A 24,904-nucleotide genomic window follows, 5' to 3' on the forward strand; every position below is an offset into this window, starting at 1 on the left:
TGGGATTAATTGGTAACCCATCTCTTATAGGATTAATTGGTAACCCATCTCTTATGGGATTAATTGGTAACCCATCTCTTATGGGATTAATTGGTAACCCATCTCTTATGGGATTAATTGGTAACCCATCTCTTATGGGATTAATTGGTAACCCATCTCTTATGGGATTAATTGGTAACCCATCTCTCATGGGATTAATTGGTAACCCATCTCTTATGGGATTAATTGGTAACCCATCTCTTATGGGATTAATTGGTAACCCATCTCTTATGGGATTAATTGGTAACCCATCTCTTATGGGATTAATTGGTAACCCATCTCTTATAGGATTAATTGGTAACCCATCTCTTATGTGATTAATTGGTAACCAGTTGGATGTACTGCCAAACTCTAAAACAATGTTGGAGGTGGCTTATGGTAGAGAAATGAATGTTAAATTCTCTGGCAAAAGCTCTGGTGGACATTCCTGCAGTCAGCATGTACGCTTTTTCAAAACTTGAGACATCTGTGGCATTGTGTGGTGTGACAAACTGCACATTTTAGAGTGGCCTTTTATTGTTCCCAGCACAAGGTGCACCTATGTAATGAGCATGCCGTTTAATCAGCTTCTTTGTATGCCACACCTGTCAGGTGGATGGATTGTCTTGATAAAGGAAAAATGCTCACTGACAAGGATGTAAACAAATTGTGCACAAAATGAGAGAAATACGCTTTTTTGTGAGTATATGGAACATTTCTGGGATCTTTTATTTCAGCTCAAGAAACATGGAACCCGACACTTTACATGTTGGGTCAAATGTTTGTTCAGTGTATATCTAGGCACGGGCACTGGTAGGGCTCTATCTGAGCAGAGCACATGCCCCTTTGCCCTTCCAGTCTACATAGTGCCCTTTTCAGTGCTGTTATAATATCCTCACAGATCTATTTTGTTGTTTTTTTAAAATAAATATTTGTTCCAAGTCATCGTTAAATTCTTATCTATGCTTCCTTTACAAACTTTCAGTTTCCAAATGCAGGTGTAAAACTCAGTTAATTTCTTCATCTTGAGTTTGGACAATGCATCGCCGTTTATGGCTGTGATGACAGGCTACATTTGCTCAGCAATGTGTGTGTGTGTGTGCGCGCGCGGGGCCACTGTTTTGGGGGCCACTCTGTTTTGGGGGCCACGGGTGGAAAAGAAGACTACCGGGATACTATGATAGTGGCGGCATATTGAGTTGGATAAAGTCATGGTTATAGCTGTTTTAACGTACTGTATATTAATGACTTTTTAAAAAATCAATAGTTGTATTTTATCAATAATTACATTTTTCATATAAAAAAATATGATCAAATATCAATAATTAGAATTTTTGAAAATTATATTTAAAAAAAAATCAAATAATGACCATGAGGGTGGGATTGCATTTGCATGCTCCTTACTACATACAGTGACTCAAAAGTCTACACACACCTTGCACAGTCTTCACATTTTGCTGCCTTAAAATACACAAGACAATTATTGATATAAAAACATATTTGTATATATATACATACACATATTAGAATTATTTATATATTTTTTAAACATGTTGTATCAAACTATTTTTTTATATACTTTTTTTTAATGATTTATATCACAAATGTCATTATCGATGTAATTTTTTTTTCCATTGTCGATATCAAAAATGTAATTATCATTACCGATAATTGTGCGACAAACAAAAAGCATCCAGCTAGAAAGCGGGCCACAAACAGGCAAGTAACAGAACAACAGTGGTGCGCAGAACAAACAGGCAAGTAAACAGAACAACAGTGGTGCGCAGAACAAACAGGCAAGTAAACAGAACAACAGTGGTGCGCAGAACAAACAGGCAAGTAACAGAACAACAGTGGTGCGCAGAACAAACAGGCAAGTAACAGAACAACAGTGGTGTAACAGAACAGCAGAACAAACAGGCAAGTAACAGAACAACAGTGGTGCGCAGAACAAACAGGCAAGTAACAGAACAACAGTGGTGCGCAGAACAAACAGGCAAGTAACAGAACAACAGTGGTGCGCAGAACAAACAGGCAAGTAACAGAACAACAGTGGTGCGCAGAACAAACAGGCAAGTAACAGAACAACAGTGGTGCGCAGAACAAACAGGCAAGTAACAGAACAACAGTGGTGCGCAGAACAAACAGGCAAGTAACAGAACAACAGTGGTGCGCAGAACAGCATCTCGGAACACACAACTCCTCGATCCTCGTCACGGATTGGCTATTGCAGCAGACGGCCACACCGGGTTCCACTCCTATCGCCTAAAAACAAGAAGTGGCTCCAGTGGGCACAATTGAGGAGTGGAAAAGCATTGCCTGGTATGATGAATAACATTTTTTGTTACATCGTGCTGATGTCAGAGTTAGGATTTGGCGAAAGAAGCATGAGTTCATGGACCCATCTTGCCCGGTGTCAACGGTACAGGCTGGTGACGGGGGTGTAAAGGTTTGGGGAATGTTTTCCTGGCACATGTTAGGTCCCTTGATACCAATTGAGCAACATTTCCATGCCTGGAGGGAATTCAGGCTGCAAAGTGGGGGGTTGGCCCGACTAGATGGGTGTGCCTAATAAACTGAATATATTAAAAACAGCTTTACACAATTGTTTCATAAGATTTTCTATTTTGACTGGAATTGTGTTTGTCATTGTTAATAAATACAGCATTTATTTGAGTTCAAAATAGTTTAGAAAAATACCTTTCTCATCAGATAGTGCTACTTTCCCCTCTTCTTGTAAGAAGAGGCTGGGACCAGGGTTGCAGGAAATATTTATTTGGTTTCACATCCCTGATAGTATCAATATCCCATCCCTGGTAGTATCAATATCCCATCCCTGGTAGTGTCAATATCCCATCCCTGGTAGTATCAATATCCCATCCCTGGCAGTATCAATACCCCATCCCTGGTAGTATCAATATCCCATCCCTGGTAGTGTCAATACCCCATCCCTGGTAGTGTCAATATCCCATCCCTGGTAGTATCAATATCCCATCCCTGGTAGTATCAATATCCCATCCCTGGTAGTGTCAATATCCCATCCCTGGTAGTATCAATATCCCATCCCTGGTAGTGTCAATATCCCATCCCTGGTAGTATCAATATCCCATCCCTGGTAGTGTCAATATCCCAGCCCTGGTAGTATCAATATCCCATCCCTGGTAGTGTCAATATCCCAGCCCTGGTAGTGTCAATACCCCATCCCTGGTAGTATCAATATAGTATCAATATTCCATCCCTGATAGTATCAATATCCCATCCCTGGTAGTATCAATATAGTATCAATATCCCATCCCTGGTAGTATCAATATAGTATCAATATTCCATCCCTGGTAGTATCAATACCCCATCCCTGGTAGTATCAATATAGTATCAATATCCCATCCCTGGTAGTATCAATACCCCATCCCTGGTAGTATCAATACCCCATCCCTGGTAGTGTCAATATCCCATCCCTGGTAGTGTCAATACCCCATCCCTGGTAGTATCAATATCCCATCCCTGGTAGTATCAATACCCCATCCCTGGTAGTATCAATATCCCATCCCTGGTAGTATCAATACCCCATCCCTGGTAGTATCAATATCCCATCCCTGGTAGTGTCAATATTCCATCCCTGGTAGTATCAATATCCTATCCCTGGTAGTATCAATACCCCATCCCTGGTAGTATCAATATAGTATAAATATCCCATCCCTGGTAGTATCAATACCCCATCCCTGGTAGTATCAATATAGTATCAATATCCCATCCCTGGTAGTATCAATATAGTATCAATATTCCATCCCTGGTAGTATCAATACCCCATCCTTGGTAGTATCAATACCCCATCCCTGGTAGTATCAATACCCCATCCCTGGTAGTATCAATACCCCATCCCTGGTAGTATCAATACCCCATCCCTGGTAGTATCAATACCCCATCCCTGGTAGTATCAATATAGTATCAATATTCCATCCCTGGTAGTATCAATACCCCATCCCTGGTAGTATCAATATCAATACCCCATCCCTGATAGTGTCAATATGCCATCCCTGGTAGTATCAATATCCCATCCCTGATAGTGTCAATACCCCATCCCTGATAGTGTCAATATGCCATCCCTGATAGTGTCAATATCCCATCCCTGATAGTGTCAATATCCTATCCCTGATAGTGTCAATATTCCATCCCTGATAGTGTTAATACCCCATCCCTGATAGTGTCAATATGCCATCCCTGGTAGTATCAATACCCCATCCCTGATAGTGTCAATACCCCATCCCTGATAGTGTCAATATCCTATCCCTGATAGTATCAATACCCCATCCCTGATAGTGTCAATACCCCATCCCTGATAGTGTCAATATCCTATCCCTGATAATATCAATACCCCATCCCTGATAGTGTCAATATGCCATCCCTGGTAGTATCAATACCCCATCCCTGATAGTGTCAATATCCCATCCCTGGTAGTATCAATATCCCATCCCTGGTAGTATCAATATCCCATCCCTGGGAGTATCGGTAGGATAGTCAGTTTTACTAGGGTAAGTTTGGCGGCGTGAGTGAAGGAGGCTTTGTTGCGGAATAGAAAGCCGACTAGATTTGATTTTAGATTGGAGATGTTTGATATGAGTCTGGAAGGAGAGTTTACAGTCTAGCCAGACACCTGGGTACTTATAGATGTCCACATATTCAAGGTCGGAACCATCCAGGGTGGTGATGCTAGTCGGCCGTGCGGGTGAATATCCCACGTAGAGTCACATTTTCATGAATAAAGTAAGGAAGACCCAAGTCATTGAAACGAATCCCTGCCATCAGAAAAGAGTTGTGTAAATTCCATAGACTAACAGGTATATCATGTAAATTCCTAATGGATATTGTTGCATAGTGTAAAGCACAGATTATTACGAATCACAATCCATCTGACCAATGCGAGGAAGGAGATCATTTTGCGCCAAACCTGTTTTGATGTGGGGAAAAGATGGCGGAAGTGGATGATGAGTTGGAATCAAGCAGCGCGTCAAGTAAAGTTGGCGAATACGATTGTTCTGAATGGACAACAGCTGTATCAAAAACTGGAACTGAAAGGAAATAGTCTGAAGTGGAGGATACGAATCATAATGAATCGCTTCTTGTTTGGGATGCATTTGTTGGGTAAAGATGCATATGTAGGATACCTGTTTGAAGTGTCTAATGGTGAAGTATGCGCTGGGGAAAGTGGATTCTGTCAGGGTGACCAGGAGTGGTCTTTATTTGGATTCATTTTATTTCTGAAGAACAGAGGAAGATTGAAAAAGAATCCGGACAACAGAAGTTTTGAACTTTCGGAGTAGAGACACCCGTTAAAAAAGGAGTCATCTCAGGGGTGACGACTGATGTTCAGGTTGAATCCTTGAAGAGACTTCCGGGCGTCTGACCCGCTGGGTGACTGAAGGAAAAGAAGAACGTCTGTCGGTCCTGTTGTTTTTTCATTAAGAGCAAATACCAACGCGTGTGAAGTTTGGTTATGTACGATACGCTGTTAGAGCTTTCATCCCCAAACCACTGCAGTGTGAGAACTGTAAAGGATGTGGCCATGTTGCAAGTGTGTGCAGACAGACAGAGCACATTGAAGAATGGTGTGTAGAATGACGACGGTGTTGTAATTGTGGTAGGGATCATGATCCTGAGTTCCTGGAGTGTCCTGTAAGGTGAAGGAGATTGAGGTGGGGATCATGATCCTGAGTTCTTGGAGTGTCCTGTAAGGGTGAAGGAGGTTGAGGTGGGGATCATGATCCTGAGTTCCTGGAGTGTCCTGTAAGGGTGAAGGAGATTGAGGTGGGGATCATGATCCTGAGTTCCTGGAGTGTCCTGTAAGGGTGAAGGAGGTTGAGGTGGGGATCATGATCCTGAGTTCCTGGAGTGTCCTGTAAGGGTGAAGGAGATTGAGGTGGGGATCATGATCCTGAGTTCCTGGAGTGTCCTGTAAGGTGAAGGAGATTGAGGTGGGGATCATGATCCTGAGTTCCTGGAGTGTCCTGTAAGGTGAAGGAGATTGAGGTGGGGATCAAGATCCTGAGTTCCTGGAGTGTCCTGTAAGGGTGAAGGAGATTGAGGTGGGGATCATGATCCTGAGTTCCTGGAGTGTTCTGTTAAGGGTGAAGGAGATTGAGGTGGGGATCATGATCCTGAGTTCCTGGAGTGTTCTGTAAGGGTGAGGGAGATTGAGGTGGGGATCATGATCCTGAGTTCCTGGAGTGTCCTGTAAGGTGAAGGAGATTGAGGTGGGGATCATGATCCTGAGTTCCTGGAGTGTCCTGTAAGGTGAAGGAGATTGAGGTGGGGATCAAGATCCTGAGTTCCTGGAGTGTCCTGTAAGGGTGAAGGAGATTGAGGTGGGGATCATGATCCTGAGTTCCTGGAGTGTTCTGTTAAGGGTGAAGGAGATTGAGGTGGGGATCATGATCCTGAGTTCCTGGAGTGTTCTGTAAGGGTGAAGGAGATTGAGGTTGGGATCATGAGTGTTCTGTAAGGGTGAAGGAGATTGAGGTTGGGATCATGATCCTGAGTTCCTGGAGTGTTCTGTAAGGGTGAAGGAGATTGAGGTTGGGATCATGATCCTGAGTTCTTGGAGTGTTCTGTAAGGGTGAAGGAGGTTGAGGTGGGGCTCATGATCCTGAGTTCCTGGAGTGTTCTGTAAGGGTGAAGGAGATTGAGGTGGAGATCATGATCCTGAGTTCCTGGAGTGTCCTGTAAGGGTGAAGGAGGTTGAGGTGGGGATCATGATCCCTGGAGTGTCACCCTCCCTAGGAGAGGGGGTGCCTGGATCTTTAATTTGAAGACCCTTGCTCCTTTCGGTCTCAACGTGGACTTTGATCTGAAGCCATTCTTGTGATTATTATGATTTTTCTATTGTATATGTCTGTCTGCTTATGTAGCCAAATTGTATCTATGATCGTACGCTATCCATTTTTTTTGTATGCTATTTTAATATATGAGAATTGACCAATGATATCAGGCCACACCTGGCCATGATTACAGACACCTGTGTGTCTTTTGACACTATATAAATGAGTCACCCCACAGTGTTTGTCATTACACCCTGATGAAGAGTAGCTTGTCTGTCGATACGTTGGACAAAAAATCATTTTTGCATCTGAGCTCCTAGAGTGTGCGGCTCTCCTTTATATTTTTTAAGAGGACGCACCACAGCCTGTAGTAAAGGTTTGCTGCCAGTCACAAGATACCCTGTGTGTTAAAGAGGTGTGTTTTGTGACTTTCATCAAATCAAATCAAATTCTCTGAATACAACAGGTGTAGGTAGACCGTACAGTGAAATTCTTACTTTACAAGCCCTTAACCAACAATGCAGTTTTAAGAAAAATAAGTGTTAAGTAAAAAATAGATAAGAGTAAAATAGCGCATATTTAGAGAGCAGCAGTAACATAACAGTAGCAAGGCTATTTATAAGGTGTACCCTTACATAGTCAATGTCATTGCCACAGTTATAAACTGTACGGCACAAGTCTCAAAGAAATTGACGAAACTGGGTATTAATTGTGGCTGCAGCAGAAACGTTTTTGTGACTAAAGGATTTTACATCTGAAAGACTTGCAAGGGGTACTGGCACCAGAAGACCAGTCCTCCCAGGTTGAGCCTATGTTGGGATCAGATCTGTTTTATAATTTTTTAAAAACAGAAACATTGTTTGATTTAGTTTAGTTTATATATGTATTTTTGGTAGTTTGGTGTTTTTTTGTGGGTATTTTGTTCCATTTGGGGAATCCTGTTTCCACCCCGCACAGCAGGTGGCAGAATGCACATTCAATTGTGCGATCTCCAATAGAAGAAGATGTTGCCACGTGATGTGCACTGGATCAGCTGATATATGGTCACGTGATTTTTAACAACAAGGAAGAAGCCGTTTGCACCGAAGAACATACAGCGTTTTATTTATTTTTTTCAACGTTTATAATCAGTGATCGTTATGTTTAACGTTCTTTATTCTTTTTTGAAGTTTTTCTTGTCTTGAATGCAGTATTACGTGTTAATAGATCATTTGGTTGTTATTAAATGTTTGAAACCTGACTAGATACTTTTATCTGGCAACAATTCCCGCAGAAGCCACAACAATGAGCGCGTTTAGAAAAAGAGGAAGCTTTCTTGTTGTCCTTTATTACGTCGGGAGTTTTCACGTCCTTTTCGGATACAATGTATCCAGAGAAGAGCAGCGCGATCTCAGCTTGAACAGGAAATGGACCATACAGAACTCAAATGGGTCTCTGTCGCTTCCTGCAGAGGTACCGGGGTGTGTACACTCTGCTCTCCTGAAACAGGGCTTTATCAAGGTGAGAAGAGTTGTGATGTATTCTGTCTTTCAAAAAAAAGATTAGCCAGGTGAGCGAGAAGGGGGTAGCTGCAGCCCAATATGGCGAACGGAGTACACGCGAGTGGTTGTCGAAAGGAAAGCAGTCATCCCTCACTTAAACAATACTATCGCCATCTACTGGCCAGTGTACCTACAGCAATCACAACAAGTGGTCTCTCACTAAAACCAATATGGTCGCCTTCTATTAGCCGGTGTATGTTTGGCCAAACTGTTGTCTGGTGTAATCATCATGAAACACAGAAGTCGGGTTCCTTTAATAATGTGTTTACTACAACTTTGAACCGACACTTCACTTCTTATTCTCCTTTACTCCTTCTTCTGCATCTCGGTTATCAAATATAATTATTGAATTTATGTCCAAAATATCATATCATATATGTCTTATTTTTCAAATGTCACAGTATTTTATCTTTTTGAATAATACAAATTTAGAAATGTACTGAATGAGTGGTGGGTGACCCTAGGGTGGCAACACATACACCTCTGGAAAAAAAACAGGAGACCACTGCAAAATGAACCATTTCTCCTACAGCTACCCATACTCCAGTCACCATATTGGGCAACAGCTACCCATACTCCAGTCACCATATTGGGGGACAACTACCCATACTCCAGTCACCATATTGGGCTACAGCTACCCATACTCCAGTCACCATATTGGGCAACAGCTACCCATACTCCAGTCACCATATTGGGCTACAGCTACCCATACTCCAGTCACCATATTGGGCAACAGCTACCCATACTCCAGTCACCATATTGGGCTACAGCTACCCATACTCCAGTCACCATATTGGGCAACAGCTACCCATACTCCAGTCACCATATTGGGCAACAGCTACCCATACTCCAGTCACCATATTGGGGGACAGCTACCCATACTCCAGTCACCATATTGGGCTACAGCTACCCATACTCCAGTCACCATATTGGGCAACAGCTACCCATACTCCAGTCACCATATTGGGCAACAGCTACCCATACTCCAGTCACCATATTGGGCAACAGCAGTCACCCCATACTCCAGTCACCATATTGGGGGACAGCTACCCATACTCCAGTCACCATATTGGGCTACAGCTACCCATACTCCAGTCACCATATTGGGCAACAGCTCCAGTCACCATACTCCAGTCACCATATTGGGCTACAGCTACTCATACTCCAGTCACCATATTGGGCAACAGCTACCCATACTCCAGTCACCATATTGGGCTACAGCTACCCATACTCCAGTCACCATATTGGTCAACAGCTACCCATACTCCAGTCACCATATTGGGCTACAGCTACCCATACTCCAGTCACCATATTGGGCAACAGCTACCCATACTCCAGTCACCATATTGGGGGACAGCTACCCATACTCCAGTCACCATATTGGGCTACAGCTACCCATACTCCAGTCACCATATTGGGCAACAGCTACCCATACTCCAGTCACCATATTGGGCTACAGCTACCCATACTCCAGTCACCATATTGGGCTACAGCTACCCATACTCCAGTCACCATATTGGGCAACAGCTACCCATACTCCAGTCACCATATTGGGCTACAGCTACCCATACTCCAGTCACCATATTGGGCTACAGCTACCCATACTCCAGTCACCATATTGGGCTGCAGCTACCCATACTCCAGTCACCATATTGGGCTACAGCTACCCATACTCCAGTCACCATATTGGGCTACAGCTACCCATACTCCAGTCACCATATTGGGCTACAGCTACCCATACTCCAGTCACCATATTGGGCTACAGCTACCCATACTCCAGTCACCATATTGGGCTACAGCTACCCATACTACAGTCACCATATTGGGCTACAGATACCCGTACTCCAGTCACCATATTGGGCTACAGCTACCCGTACTCCAGTCACCATATTGGGCTACAGCTACCCATCACCATATTGGGCCAGTCACCATATTGGGCTACAGCTACCCATACTCCAGTCACCATATTGGGCTGCAGCTACCCATACTCCAGTCACCATATTGGGCTACAGCTACCCATCACCTGGGCTACAGTCACCATATTGGGCTGCAGCTACCCATACTCCAGTCCCCATATTGGGCTGCAGCTACCCATACTCCAGTCACCATATTGGGCTACAGCTACCCATACTCCAGTCCCCATATTGGGCTGCAGCTACCCATACTCCAGTCACCATATTGGGCTACAGCTACCCATACTCCAGTCACCATATTGGGCTGCAGCTACCTGTATTCCAGTCACCATATTGGGCTACAGCTACCCATACTACAGTCACCATATTGGGCTACAGCTACCCATACTCCAGTCACCATATTGGGCTACAGCTACCCATACTCCAGTCACCATATTGGGCTGCAGCTACCCATACTCCAGTCACCATATTGGGGGACAGCTACCCATACTCCAGTCACCATATTGGGCTGCAGCTACCCATACTCCAGTCACCATATTGGGCTACAGCTACCCATACTCCAGTCACCATATTGGGCTACCCATACTCCATTCACCATATTGGGCAACAGCTACCCATACTCCAGTCACCATATTGGGATGCAGCTACCCATACTCCAGTCACCATATTGGGGGACAGCTACCCATACTCCAGTCACCATATTGGGCTGCAGCTACCCATACTCCAGTCACCATATTGGGCTACAGCTACCCATACTCCAGTCACCATATTGGGCTACAGCTACCCATACTCCAGTCACCATATTGGGCTACAGCTACCCATACTCCAGTCACTATATTGGGCTACAGCTACCCATACTCCAGTCACCATATTGGGCTACAGCTACCCATACTCCATTCACCATATTGGGCAACAGCTACCCATACTCCAGTCACCATATTGGGATGCAGCTACCCATACTCCAGTCACCATATTGGGGGACAGCTACCTATACTCCAGTCACCATATTGGGCTGCAGCTACCCATACTCCAGTCACCATATTGGGCTACAGCTACCCATACTCCAGTCACCATATTGGGCTACAGCTACCCATACTCCAGTCACCATATTGGGCTGCAGCTACCCATACTCCAGTCACCATATTGGGCTACAGCTACCCATACTCCAGTCACCATATTGGGCTACAGCTACCCATACTCCAGTCACCATCCAGTCACCATATTGGGCTGCAGCTACCCATACTCCAGTCACCATATTGGGCTACAGCTACCCATACTCCAGTCACCATATTGGGCTGCAGCTACCCATACTCCAGTCACCATATTGGGCTACAGCTACCCATACTCCAGTCACCATATTGGGCTACAGCTACCCATACTCCAGTCACCATATTGGGCTACAGCTACCCATACTCCAATCACCATATTGGGCTACAGCTACCCATACTCCAGTCACCATATTGGGCTACAGCTACCCATACTCCAGTCACCATATTGGTCTGCAGCTACCCATACTCCAGTCACCATATTGGGGGACAGCTACCCATACTCCAGTCACCATATTGGGGGACAGCTACCCATACTCCAGTCACCATACTGGGGGACAGCTACCCATACTCCAGTCACCATATTGGGCTGCAGCTACCCATACTCCAGTCACCATATTGGGCTGCAGCTACCCGTATTCCAGCCACCATATTGGGCTGCAGCTACCCATACTCCAGTCACCATATTGGGGGACAGCTACCCATACTCCAGTCACCATATTGGGCTGCAGCTACTCATACTCCAGTCACCATATTGGGCTGCAGCTACCCATACTACAGTCACCATATTGGGCTGCAGCTACCTGTATTCCAGCCACCATATTGGGCTGCAGCTACCCATACTCCAGTAACCATATTGGGGGAAAGCTACCCATACTCCAGTAATCATATTGGGGGAAAGCTACCCATACTCCAGTAATCATATTGGGGGACAGCTACCCATATTCCAGTCACCATATTGGGCTGCAGTTACCTGTATTCCAGCCACCATATTGGGCTGCAGATACCCATACTCCAGTAACCATATTGGGGGACAGCTACCCATACTCCAGTCACCATATTGGGCTACAGCTACCCATACTCCAGTCACCATATTGGGCTACAGCTACCCATACTCCAGTCACCATATTGGGCTACAGCTACCCATACTCCAGTCACCATATTGGGCTACAGCTACCCATACTCCAGTCACCATATTGGGCTACAGCTACCCATACTCCAGTCACCATATTGGGCTACAGCTACCCATACTCCAGTCACCATATTGGGCTGCAGCTACTCATACTCCAGTCACCATATTGGGCTGCAGCTACTCATACTCCAGTCACCATATTGGGCTGCAGCTACCCATACTACAGTCACCATATTGGGCTGCAGCTACCTGTATTCCAGCCACCATATTGGGCTGCAGCTACCCATACTCCAGTAACCATATTGGGGGACAGCTACCCATACTCCAGTAATCATATTGGGGGACAGCTACCCATACTCCAGTCACCATATTGGGCTGCAGTTACCTGTATTCCAGCCACCATATTGGGCTGCAGCTACCCATACTCCAGTAACCATATTGGGGGACAGCTACCCATACTCCAGTCACCATATTGGGGGATAGCTACCCATACTCCAGTCACCATATTGGGCTACAGCTACCCGTACTTGAGATCAGCTGACTGACAAATTACTTTTGTCTCTCCCTCTCTCTCCTGTCTCTCTCTCTCTCCTGTCTCTTTCCTGTCTCTCTCTCTCTCCTGTCTCTTTCCTGTCTCTCTGTCTCTCTCCTGTGTCTCTCTCCTCTCTCGCTCTCTCTCTCTCTCTTTCCTGTCTCTCTCCTGTGTGTCTCTCTCTCTCTCTTTCTCTCTCTCTTTCTCTCTCTCTCTCTCTCCTGTCTCCCTCCTGTCTCTCTGTCTCTCTCCTGTGTCTCTCTCTCTCTCTCTCTCTCTCTCTCTCTTCTCTCTCTCTCTCTCTCATGTCTCTCTCCTGTCTCTCTGTCTCTCTCCTGTGTCTCTCTCTCTCTCTCTCTCTCTCTCTCTCTCTCTCCTGTCTCTTTCCTGTCTCTCTGTCTCTCTCCTGTCTCTTTCCTGTCTCTCTGTCTCTCTCCTGTGTCTCTATTGGGCTCCTCTCTCTCTCTCTCTCTCTCTCTTTCCTGTCTCTCTCCTGTGTCTCTCTCTCTCTCCTCTCTCTCTCTCTCCTGTCTCTCTCCTGTCTCTCTGTCTCTCTCCTGTGTCTCTCTCTCTCTCTCCTCTCTCTCTCTCTCTTTCCCTCTCTCTCTCTCTCCTGTCTCTCTCCTGTCTCTCTGTCTCTCTCCTGTGTCTCTCTCTCTCTCTCTCTCTCTCTCTCTCTCCTCTCTCTCTCTCTCTCCCTCTCTCTCTCTCTCCTGTCTCTCTCTCCTGTCTCTCTCTACTCTCTCTCTCTCTACTGTCTCTCTCTCCTGTCTCTCTACTGTCTCTCTCTCTCTCTCTCTCCTGTCTCTCTCTACTGTCTCTCTCTCTCTCTCTACTGTCTCTCTCTCTCCTGTCTCTCTACTGTCTCTCTCTCTCTCCTGTCTCTCTACTGTCTCTCTCTCTCTCTCTCTCTCTCTCTCTCTCTCTCTCTCTCTCTCTCTCCTGTCTCTCTGTCTTTCAGGATCTCTACTTCAGGTTCAATGATGTAGCATACAGGTGGATCGCTCTTGACAACTGGACATACACGACTACATTTTCTTCCTCAACAGAGCTAAGGTACTGTTTACACAGCTTACAATTCCAGCCCCATGGTGTTACTGTATTCACTACTCCCAGGGCCGGTTCCCCGGACACTGGACAAGCCTTGTCTTTCAGGGCTGGTTCCCCGGACACTGGACAAGCCTTGTCTTTCAGGGCCGGTTCCCCGGACACTGGACAAGCCTTGTCTTTCAGGGCCGGTTCCCCGGACACTGGACAAGCCTTGTCTTTCAGGGCCGGTTCCCCGGACACTGGACAAGCCTTGTCTCGGACTAAAAATAACCTTTGATAGAGATTCTCCATTGAGCTGTCTTTTTTAGTCTAGAACTAGGCTTAATTTGTGTCCGGGGAGCCACCCCTCAGTTTTTACTAAGATAGACCTTCCTGTCCTCTGCTCCAGGGCTAAACAAAGAGTCCAGCTGGTGTTTGAAGGAGTGGACACTGTAGCGTCCATCTCTCTGAATGGAGTTGTTGTGGGAAAGACAGACAACATGTTCCGCAGATATGTATGAAAAACATATATTATAATTATATTATATTATTTACTACATGAATGTTGTTTATATAATTCAAGGTCTAATCATGTATGACAGTTAAGTTAAATTGTCAAATCTGTTTTATCATTTACGTATGTATAGTAACATAACGAACATAAGCCATTTAGCAGACACCTTTATCCAAAGAGACATCCTCCACAGCATGCATACATTTTACCCAGAGGGCATTGCAAGCACTATGCTTTACCAACTGAGGCTGGGCCACTTGATAACATGATTCCCTGATGTTCAGGACTTCAGCGTAGGCCAGTTGTTGAGGGAAGGGGAGAACATTGTGAAGGTGAGCCTCCTCTCCCCTGTCGTGTACGCCTCAGAGAGGAGTCAGGCTCACTCCTCCTACAGCGTGCCCCCTGACTGTCCTCCACCCGTCCAGAAGGGAGAATGTCACGTCAACTTTATCAGAAAGGTGAGTGGCTTTTCATCTTTTCAGTTAATAGTACTTATTGTGTGTTGACAGAAAATATTCAATTTCTTAACAATATTAGCTTAGTAACGTTAAGCTAATTTTCTAGCTAGCTAGCACAAACAATGTTATCTTGTCTAGTAGACCTAGGTAGATACGTCAGTAACCAACTTTAATGTCCTTCTCTGGACTGACATTTGCAATTGCTTATTTCAATTTACCTTGGTGTTTCATGTCCACACCAACACCAGCAACGCTGGCATCCTGCACATTGAGACACTTGTGACTCTGTCAATCACCACATTCTTATTGGCATGCTCGACAGGCTTGGTTTCTCAAATGATTGCCTCGCCTGGTTTACCAACTACTTCTCTGATAGAGTTCAGTGTGTCAAATCGGAGGGCCTGTTGTCTGGACCTCTGGCAGTCTCTATGGGGGTGCCACAGGGTTCAATTCTCGGGCCAACTCTCTTCTCTGTATACATCAATGATGTCGCTCTCGCTGCTGGTGATTCTCTGATCCACCTCTACGCAGATGACACCATTCTGTATACTTCTGGCCCTTCTTTGGACACTGTGTTAACTAACCTCCAGGCGAGCTTCAATGCCATACAACTCTCCTTCCATGGCCTCCAACTGCTCTTAAATGCAAGTAAAACTAAATGCATGCTCTTTAACCGATCACTGCCCGCACCTGCTTGCCCATCCAGCATCACTACTCTGGACGGCTCTGACTTAGAATACGTGGACAACTACAAATACCTGGGTGTCTGGTTAGACTAAACTCTCCTTCCAGACTCACATCAAACATCTCCAATCCAAAGTTAAATCTAGAATTGGCTTCCTATATCGCAAAAAAGCATCCTTCACTCATGCGGCCAAGTCTCTGCTAGGTAAAGCCCCGCCTTATCTCAGCTCACTGATCACCATAGCAGCACCCACTCGTAGCACGCGCTCCAGCAGGTCACCCCCAAAGCCAATTCCTCCTTTGGTCGCCTTTCCTTCCAGTTCTCTGCTGCCAATGACTGCAACAAACGGCAAAAATCACTGAAGCTGGAGACTCACATCTCCATCACTAACTTTAAGCACCATCTGTGAGAGCAGCTCACAGATTACTGCACCTGTACATAGATGGGCTGTTTACAGATGGGCTATCTACCTACCTCATCCCCATACTGTATTTATTTATTTATCTTGCTCATTTGCACCCCAGTATCTCTACCTGCACATTCATCTTTTGCACATCCACCATTCCAGTGTTTAATTGCTATATTGTAATTACTTCACCACCATGGCCTATGTATTGCCTTACATCCCTTATCCTACCACATTTGCACATGCTGTATATATACTTTTCTACTATATTATCCAGTGTTTAGTTGCTATATTGTAATTACTTCGCCACCGTGGCCTATTTATTTCCTTAACTTACCTCATTTGCACTCACTGTATATAGACTTTTTGTTTTATTTTGTTCTACTGTATTATTGACTGTATGTTTTGTTTATTCCATGTGTAACTCTGTGTTGTTGTCTGTGTCGAACTGCTATGCTTTATCTTGGCCAGGTCGCAGTTGTAGATGAGAACTTGTTCTCAACCGGCCTACCTGGTTAAATAAAGGTGTTCTCAACTAGCCTACCTGGTTAAATAAAGGGGTTCTCAACTAGCTTACCTGGTTAAATAAAGGGGTTCTCAACTAGCCTACCTGGTTAAATAAAGGTGTTCTCAACTAGCCTACCTGGTTAAATAAAGGGGTTCTCAACTAGCTTACCTGGTTAAATAAAGGTGTTCTCAACTAGCCTACCTGGTTAAATAAAGGTGTTCTCAACTAGCCTACCTGGTTAAATAAAGGGGTTCTCAACTAGCCTACCTGGTTAAATAAAGGTGTTCTCAACTAGCCTACCTGGTTAAATAAAGGTGTTCTCAACTAGCCTACCTGGTTAAATAAAGGTGTTCTCAACTAGCCTACCTGGTTAAATAAAGGTGTTCTCAACTAGCCTACCTGGTTAAATAAAGGTGAAATAAAAATGTAATTAAAAAAACATGTCCACTGGTTTCTAGTGGTGTTGATGTTCTTCTTCCGGCTCCATTTATCATGACGGACACATTATCCATGACATTATCCAGATAATGTAGCTGCCGCTCTCACAACCAAAATAAACGTCTTCAGAAATAGAAGGCATTTGAGAGGAGGCAAAAATCAGGTTGAACCATTCTAGCCAATCAGAGGGCAGATCTCACTGTGAATAACAGCCACAACTGTTTCCACTAGCCACAAAGACGACAGTCTACATCGTAGACATTCATGAAAACTCAAATTCGCTTTGTGGTTTTCATTTAAGGTTAGGGATAAGTTTAACACTGTGGTTAAGGTTTCAAATCACCATCCAACATACAGATGCTTATGACGTTGGAGTCATTATTGTGTGTCCTAGAAAATAACAGTCAATTATATTTGTGTTCACCATTCATCCTGTCTGATGGTCTTTTACCCCACCAGGCTCAGAGTTCCTTCAGCTGGGACTGGGGGCCGTCATTCCCAACCCTGGGGCTGTGGAAGGGTGTTCATCTGGAGGCCTTTGATGTGCTGCGCCTAATCCATCTCTCTACTGTACCAGTCTATAGTATGTCACTGTCCCTCTCTCTCTCTCTCTCTGTGTCTGTGTCTCTCTCTCTGTCTCTCTCTCTCTCTCTCTCTCTCTCTCTCCATGTGTCTGACTCTCTGTTTGTCTCTCTCTCTCTCTCTCTCTCTGCATGGGTATCTAACTATTCTGAACTTATCTATACAGCTACTCTGTGAACTCTCCTAGGCTGAATCCCAAATCATCCCCTTGCTCCTCTTGTCTCCATTTGTGCGTTCAGCCTTCGCCATATGCACAAGTGTCCCAAATCTGAGGGAGTTAAAATGATGGAAGGTGTATTAGACTCTTCGATAGCCACTTTGACCGAGTCTTACTTCGCTGCTGGCTTGACAGTGAAGTAGTATCCCATAATGCACCGCATGCCTAATTTAGGATCCATGGCACATGTAACATATGAAATACTTTCCGAAGGAACTGTTTAACTGTTACTGAGGTATATTTATTGTGAGACGACAGGGAGAATTTTCTCAGTCGAATTTTATATTTGTTTTATTATTTAAACGGTACATGCGTCATTGAAGTCAGGAGTTTTTCCAGAAGGGGTTTATTTATCTCCTCACCACTCTGGAAGTTACCTTCTGAGTTTCTTCAGCAACACGTGACAACAGAGGGCCCTCCGTGCGAGTTGATAGGGGGGGGGTGGTTTGGGATACAACAGCTAGTCATGGAAAGCCCTCTTATTCCTCTTCCTGTCTCCCAGACTCCTCTCTGTCTCAGTGGGTGGTAAAGGTGGAAGTGTTGGTTGATGCTGTGGAGGAGACTAAAGTCCAGGTCAACCTCTCTCTGATGGAGCTGTCTACAGAACAAACCTTCATGGTGGTGTTTCCATCTGGGCAGAGCAAGAACACCTTGAGCCTCCATGTCAACACAGTTAGTATGGGCTGCTGGGTGGGAAGGTGACTTATGGTTCTGGAACTAATGGCTCCCTGTTCCCTTTATAGTGCCCTACTGTTGAGAAGGGCCCTTGGGGTTATAAAGGTAATAGGATGCCATTTGGGACACATCTTATCTCTACTGGAAAGACCTCTGAATGTCCGGGTTTTAGCAGGTCTCTATTTTTCATCGTGCTGAGGTAAATGTTTAGTGTGTGTGTGTGTGTGTTGTAGAGTAACCAGGTGAAGCTGTGGTGGCCCAGTGGCCATGGTGAGCAGCACTCCTATCATCTCAGTGTGAGAGGAACCATGCTGGAGGGAACAGCCATACTCAGGACAGACACACAGGTCAGACCTCAACATCTCTACTCCTCTACTATCCCCTCTTTTCTCACTGTCTCCAGTCTTCTGTCTTCTCACGGTCTCCAGTCTTCTGTCTTCTCACGGTCTCCAGTCTTCTGTCTTCTCACAGTCTCCAGTCTTCTGTCTTCTTACAGTCCCAAGTCTTCTGTCTTCTCACGGTCTCTAGTCTTCTGTCTTCTCACAGTCTCCAGTCTTCTGTCTTCTCACAGTCTCCAGTCTTCTGTCTTCTCACGGTCTTCTGTCTTCTCACGGTCTCCAGTCTTCTGTCTTCTCACGGTCTTCTGTCTTCTCACGGTCTCCAGTCTTCTGTCTTCTCACGGTCTTCTGTCTTCTCACGGTCTCCAGTCTTCTGTCTTCTCACGGTCTTCTGTCTTCTCACGGTCTTCTGTCTTCTCACGGTCTCCAGTCTTCTGTCTTCTCACGGTCTCCAGTCTTCTGTCTTCTCACGGTCTCCAGTCTTCTGTCTTCTCACGGTCTCCAGTCTTCTGTCTTCTCACGGTCTCCAGTCTTCTCACGGTCTCCAGTCTTCTGTCTTCTCACGGTCTCCAGTCTTCTGTCTTCTCACGGTCTTCTGTCTTCTCACGGTCTTCTGTCTTCTCACGGTCTTCTGTCTTCTCACGGTCTCCAGTCTTCTGTCTTCTCACGGTCTCCAGTCTTCTGTCTTCTCACGGTCTCCAGTCTTCTGTCTTCTCACGGTCTTCTGTCTTCTGTCTTCTCACGGTCTTCTGTCTTCTCACGGTCTTCTGTCTTCTCACGGTCTCCAGTCTTCTGTCTTCTCACGGTCTCCAGTCTTCTGTCTTCTCACGGTCTTCTGTCTTCTCACGGTCTTCTGTCTTCTCACGGTCTCCAGTCTTCTGTCTTCTCACGGTCTTCTGTCTTCTCACGGTCTTCTGTCTTCTCACGGTCTCCAGTCTTCTGTCTTCTCACGGTCTCCAGTCTTCTGTCTTCTCACAGTCTCCAGTCTTCTGTCTTCTCACGGTCTTCTGTCTTCTCACGGTCTTCTGTCTTCTCACGGTCTCCAGTCTTCTCTCTTCTCTCTGTATCCAGTCTTCTCTCCTCTCCCTCAAAGTGTCAATGAATCTGATTTAATGTAAGTAGTTGTATTTAGCTTACCTGTTTACACTATACAGAATGCTAAAATCTTCACTGGTGATCTTAGCCTTTCAGTGTTACTATATTTAATAGCCTCTCCGTCTCCAGGTGTATTTATCATCCTCTCTGTCTCCAGGTGTATTTATCATCCTCTCTGTCTCCAGGTGTATTTAACATCCTCTCTGTCTCCAGGTGTATTTAACATCCTCTCTGTCTCCAGGTGTGTTTAACATCCTCTCTGTCTCCAGGTGTATTTAACATCCTCTCTGTCTCCAGGTGTATTTAACATCCTCTCTGTCTCCAGGTGTATTTAACATCCTCTCTGTCTCCAGGTGTATTTAACATCCTCTCTGTCTCCAGGTGTATTTAACATCCTCTCTGTCTCCAGGTGTATTTAACATCCTCTCTGTCTCCAGGTGTATTTAACATCCTCTCTGTCTCCAGGTGTATTTAACATCCTCTCTGTCTCCAGGTGTATTTAACATCCTCTCTGTCTCCAGGTGTATTTATCATCTCTCTGTCTCCAGGTGTATTTAACATCCTCTCTGTCTCCAGGTGTATTTAACATCCTCTCCGTCTCCAGGTGTATTTAACATCCTCTCTGTCTCCAGGTGTATTTAACATCCTCTTGTCTCCAGGTGTATTTAACATCCTCTTGTCTCCAGGTGTATTTAACATCCTCTCTGTCTCCAGGTGTATTTAACATCCTCTCTGTCTCCAGGTGTATTTATCATCCTCTCTGTCTCCAGGTGTATTTAACATCTCTCTCTGTCTCCAGGTGTATTTAACAGCCTCTCTGTCTCCAGGTGTATTTATCATCCTCTCTGTCTCCAGGTGTATTTAACATCCTCTCTGTCTCCAGGTGTATTTAACATCCTCTCTGTCTCCAGGTGTATTTAACAGCCTCTCTGTCTCCAGGTGTATTTATCATCCTCTCTGTCTCCATCCACTCTGTGTATTTAACATCCTCTCTGTCTCCAGGTGTATTTAACATCCTCTCTGTCTCCAGGTGTATTTAACATCCTCTCTGTCTCCAGGTGTATTTAACATCCTCTCTGTCTCCAGGTGTATTTAACATCCTCTCTGTCTCCAGGTGTATTTAACATCCTCTCTGTCTCCAGGTGTATTTAACATCCTCTCTGTCTCCAGGTGTATTTAACATCCTCTCTGTCTCCAGGTGTATTTAACATCCTCTCTGTCTCCAGGTGTATTTAACATCCTCTCTGTCTCCAGGTGTATTTAACATCCTCTCTGTCTCCAGGTGTATTTAACATCCTCTCTGTCTCCAGGTGTATTTAACATCCTCTCTGTCTCCAGGTGTATTTAACATCCTCTCTGTCTCCAGGTGTATTTATCATCCTCTCTGTCTCCAGGTGTATTTAACATCCTCTCTGTCTCCAGGTGTATTTAACATCCTCTCTGTGTTAATCCCAAGGTGTATTTCCGTACAGTAGAGCTGGTCCAGGAGCCAATCGCTGGTTCCCCTGGGCTGAGTTTCTACTTCCGGGTCAACAAGAAGCCCATCTTCCTGAAGGGGTCAAACTGGATCCCAGCTCACGCCCTTCAGGACCTGGTCAGCCCTGCTGAGTGAGACACACACACACACACACACACACACACACACACACACACACACACACACACACACACACACACACACGTACGTGTCTTTGGTCTTAATCATGATATCAACCTTTCACTCATTAAATACTTCTAAGATGGGATGTGTTTTGTATATTTGAAACGGCCACATTACAATGTCATTATGTTTACATTATGATTCAAACAAGACTTTAGTGTTCTGCTTGAACACACCAGTGCGTCAGTCTAAGTTACTTCACACAACAAATCCCCATCAAAATCTGTCAGTTTAAACAAGAGATGTGTTTTTTTTCTCAATCCACCGCATCTGCCAGTGTCTCACTTCCCCATCTGTGGTGACAGAGAGATGTTTAACAGACCAGGAGACATCCCATCTGTGGTGACAGAGTGGTGTTTATCAGACCAGGAGACATCCCATCTGTGGTGAAAGGTGACAGAGCTAGAGAGGTGTTTATCAGACCAGGAGACATCCCATCTGTGGTGACAGAGATAGATGTTTGTCAGACCAGGAGACATCCCATCTGTGGTGACAGAGATAGATGTTTGTCAGACCAGGAGACATCCCATCTGTGGTGACAGAGATAGATGTTTGTCAGACCAGGAGACATCCCATCTGTGGTGACAGAGAGATGTTTAACAGACCAGGAGACATCCCATCTGTGGTGACAGAGAGATGTTTAACAGACCAGGAGACATCCCATCTGTGGTGACAGAGAGATGTTTAACAGACCAGGAGACATCCCATCTGTGGTGACAGAGTGGTGTTTATCAGACCAGGAGACATCCCATCTGTGGTGAAAGGTGACAGAGCTAGAGAGGTGTTTATCAGACCAGGAGACATCCCATCTGTGGTGACAGAGATAGATGTTTGTCAGACCAGGAGACATCCCATCTGTGGTGACAGAGATAGATGTTTGTCAGACCAGGAGACATCCCATCTGTGGTGACAGAGATAGATGTTTGTCAGACCAGGAGACATCCCATCTGTGGTGACAGAGAGATGTTTAACAGACCAGGAGACATCCCATCTGTGGTGACAGAGAGATGTTTAACAGACCAGGAGACATCCCATCTGTGGTGACAGAGAGGTGTTTATCAGACCAGGATACCTCCCATCTGAGGTGACAGAGAGGTGTTTATCAGACCAGGAGACATCCCATCTGTGGTGAAAGGTGACAGAGCTAGAGAGGTGTTTATCAGACCAGGAGACATCCCATCTGTGGTGACAGAGATAGATGTTTGTCAGACCAGGAGACATCCCATCTGTGGTGACAGAGTGGTGTTTATCAGACCAGGAGACATCCCATCTGTGGTGAAAGGTGACAGAGCTAGAGAGGTGTTTATCAGACCAGGAGACATACCATCTGTGGTGAAAGGGGACAGAGATAGATGTTTGTCAGACCAGGAGACATCCCATCTGTGGTGACAGAGTGGTGTTTATCAGACCAGGAGACATCCCATCTGTGGTGAAAGGTGACAGAGCTAGAGAGGTGTTTATCAGACCAGGAGACATCCCATCTGTGGTGACAGAGATAGATGTTTGTCAGACCAGGAGACATCCCATCTGTGGTGACAGAGTGGTGTTTATCAGACCAGGAGACATCCCATCTGTGGTGACAGAGTGGTGTTTATCAGACCAGGAGACATCCCATCTGTGGTGACAGAGTGGTGTTTATCAGACCAGGATACCTCCCATCTGTGGTGAAAGGTGACAGAGCTAGAGAGGTGTTTATCAGACCAGGAGACATACCATCTGTGGTGAAAGGGGACAGAGATAGATGTTTGTCAGACCAGGAGACATCCCATCTGTGGTGACAGAGATAGATGTTTGTCAGACCAGGAGACATCCCATCTGTGGTGACAGAGAGATGTTTAACAGACCAGGAGACATCCCATCTGTGGTGACAGAGAGATGTTTAACAGACCAGGAGACATCCCATCTGTGGTGACAGAGAGGTGTTTATCAGACCAGGATACCTCCCATCTGAGGTGACAGAGAGGTGTTTATCAGACCAGGAGACATCCCATCTGTGGTGAAAGGTGACAGAGCTAGAGAGGTGTTTATCAGACCAGGAGACATCCCATCTGTGGTGACAGAGATAGATGTTTGTCAGACCAGGAGACATCCCATCTGTGGTGACAGAGTGGTGTTTATCAGACCAGGAGACATCCCATCTGTGGTGAAAGGTGACAGAGCTATGTTTTTGAGGTGTTTATCAGACCAGGAGACATACCATCTGTGGTGAAAGGGGACAGAGATAGATGTTTGTCAGACCAGGAGACATCCCATCTGTGGTGACAGAGTGGTGTTTATCAGACCAGGAGACATCCCATCTGTGGTGAAAGGTGACAGAGCTAGAGAGGTGTTTATCAGACCAGGAGACATCCCATCTGTGGTGACAGAGATAGATGTTTGTCAGACCAGGAGACATCCCATCTGTGGTGACAGAGTGGTGTTTATCAGACCAGGAGACATCCCATCTGTGGTGACAGAGTGGTGTTTATCAGACCAGGAGACATCCCATCTGTGGTGACAGAGTGGTGTTTATCAGACCAGGATACCTCCCATCTGTGGTGAAAGGTGACAGAGCTAGAGAGGTGTTTATCAGACCAGGAGACATACCATCTGTGGTGAAAGGGGACAGAGATAGATGTTTGTCAGACCAGGAGACATCCCGAAAATCAGTCTTGTCATGTAAACCTTAGTCTGAAGGTAGCCCACTGTGGATCATTAGATATTAAACCTTAGTCTGAAGGGAGCCCACTGTGGATCATTAGATATTAAACCTTAGTCTGAAGGGAGCCCACTGTGGATCATTAGATATTAAACCTTAGTCTGAAGGGAGCCCACTGTGGATCATTAGATATTAAACCTTAGTCTGAAGGGAGCCCACTGTGGATCATTAGATATTAAACTTAGTCTTGTGGATCATTAGATATTAAAAGTCTGAAGGTAGCCCACTGTGGATCATTAGATATTAAACCTTAGTCTGAAGGGAGCCCACTGTGGATCATTAGATATTAAACCTTAGTCTGAAGGGAGCCCACTGTGGATCATTAGATATTAAACCTTAGTCTGAAGGGAGCCCACTGTGGATCATTAGATATTAAACCTTAGTCTGAAGGTAGCCCACTGTGGATCATTAGATATTAAACCTTAGTCTGAAGGGAGCCCACTGTGGATCATTAGATATTAAACCTTAGTCTGAAGGGAGCCCACTGTGGATCATTAGATATTAAACCTTAGTCTGAAGGTAGCCCATACATATTATATATATTTTAAAATATTTCTATTTTATTCCTAAAGAGTTTGTAAAATTCTAAATCAAATTAGCAAAATGA

General features: G+C 45.2%; 1 protein-coding gene across 2 annotated transcripts in view; it reads left to right on the top strand.

The window, feature by feature from the left end:
* The first annotated feature begins 7,865 nt into the window (after positions 1–7,865).
* manba (mannosidase, beta A, lysosomal) overlaps positions 7,866–24,904 on the top strand; it is a 50,285-nt gene continuing 33,246 nt past the window's right edge. Inside the window, exons 1-8 of one of the 2 annotated variants that reach the window (XM_065004433.1) lie at positions 7,866–8,330; positions 13,956–14,050; positions 14,433–14,538; positions 14,822–14,995; positions 17,492–17,615; positions 18,334–18,503; positions 18,740–18,853; positions 21,396–21,547. In XM_065004433.1, coding sequence (XP_064860505.1) covers positions 8,115–8,330; positions 13,956–14,050; positions 14,433–14,538; positions 14,822–14,995; positions 17,492–17,615; positions 18,334–18,503; positions 18,740–18,853; positions 21,396–21,547 — 1,151 coding nt within the window. In that variant the 5' untranslated portion in view covers positions 7,866–8,114. The remainder of the gene's footprint in view (positions 8,331–13,955; positions 14,051–14,432; positions 14,539–14,821; positions 14,996–17,491; positions 17,616–18,333; positions 18,504–18,739; positions 18,854–21,395; positions 21,548–24,904) is intronic. The other variant, XM_065004432.1, reaches the window with a different exon arrangement.

The sequence above is a fragment of the Oncorhynchus nerka genome, linkage group LG18 (assembly GCF_034236695.1).
Source record: "Oncorhynchus nerka isolate Pitt River linkage group LG18, Oner_Uvic_2.0, whole genome shotgun sequence".
Lineage (NCBI taxonomy): Eukaryota > Metazoa > Chordata > Actinopteri > Salmoniformes > Salmonidae > Oncorhynchus > Oncorhynchus nerka.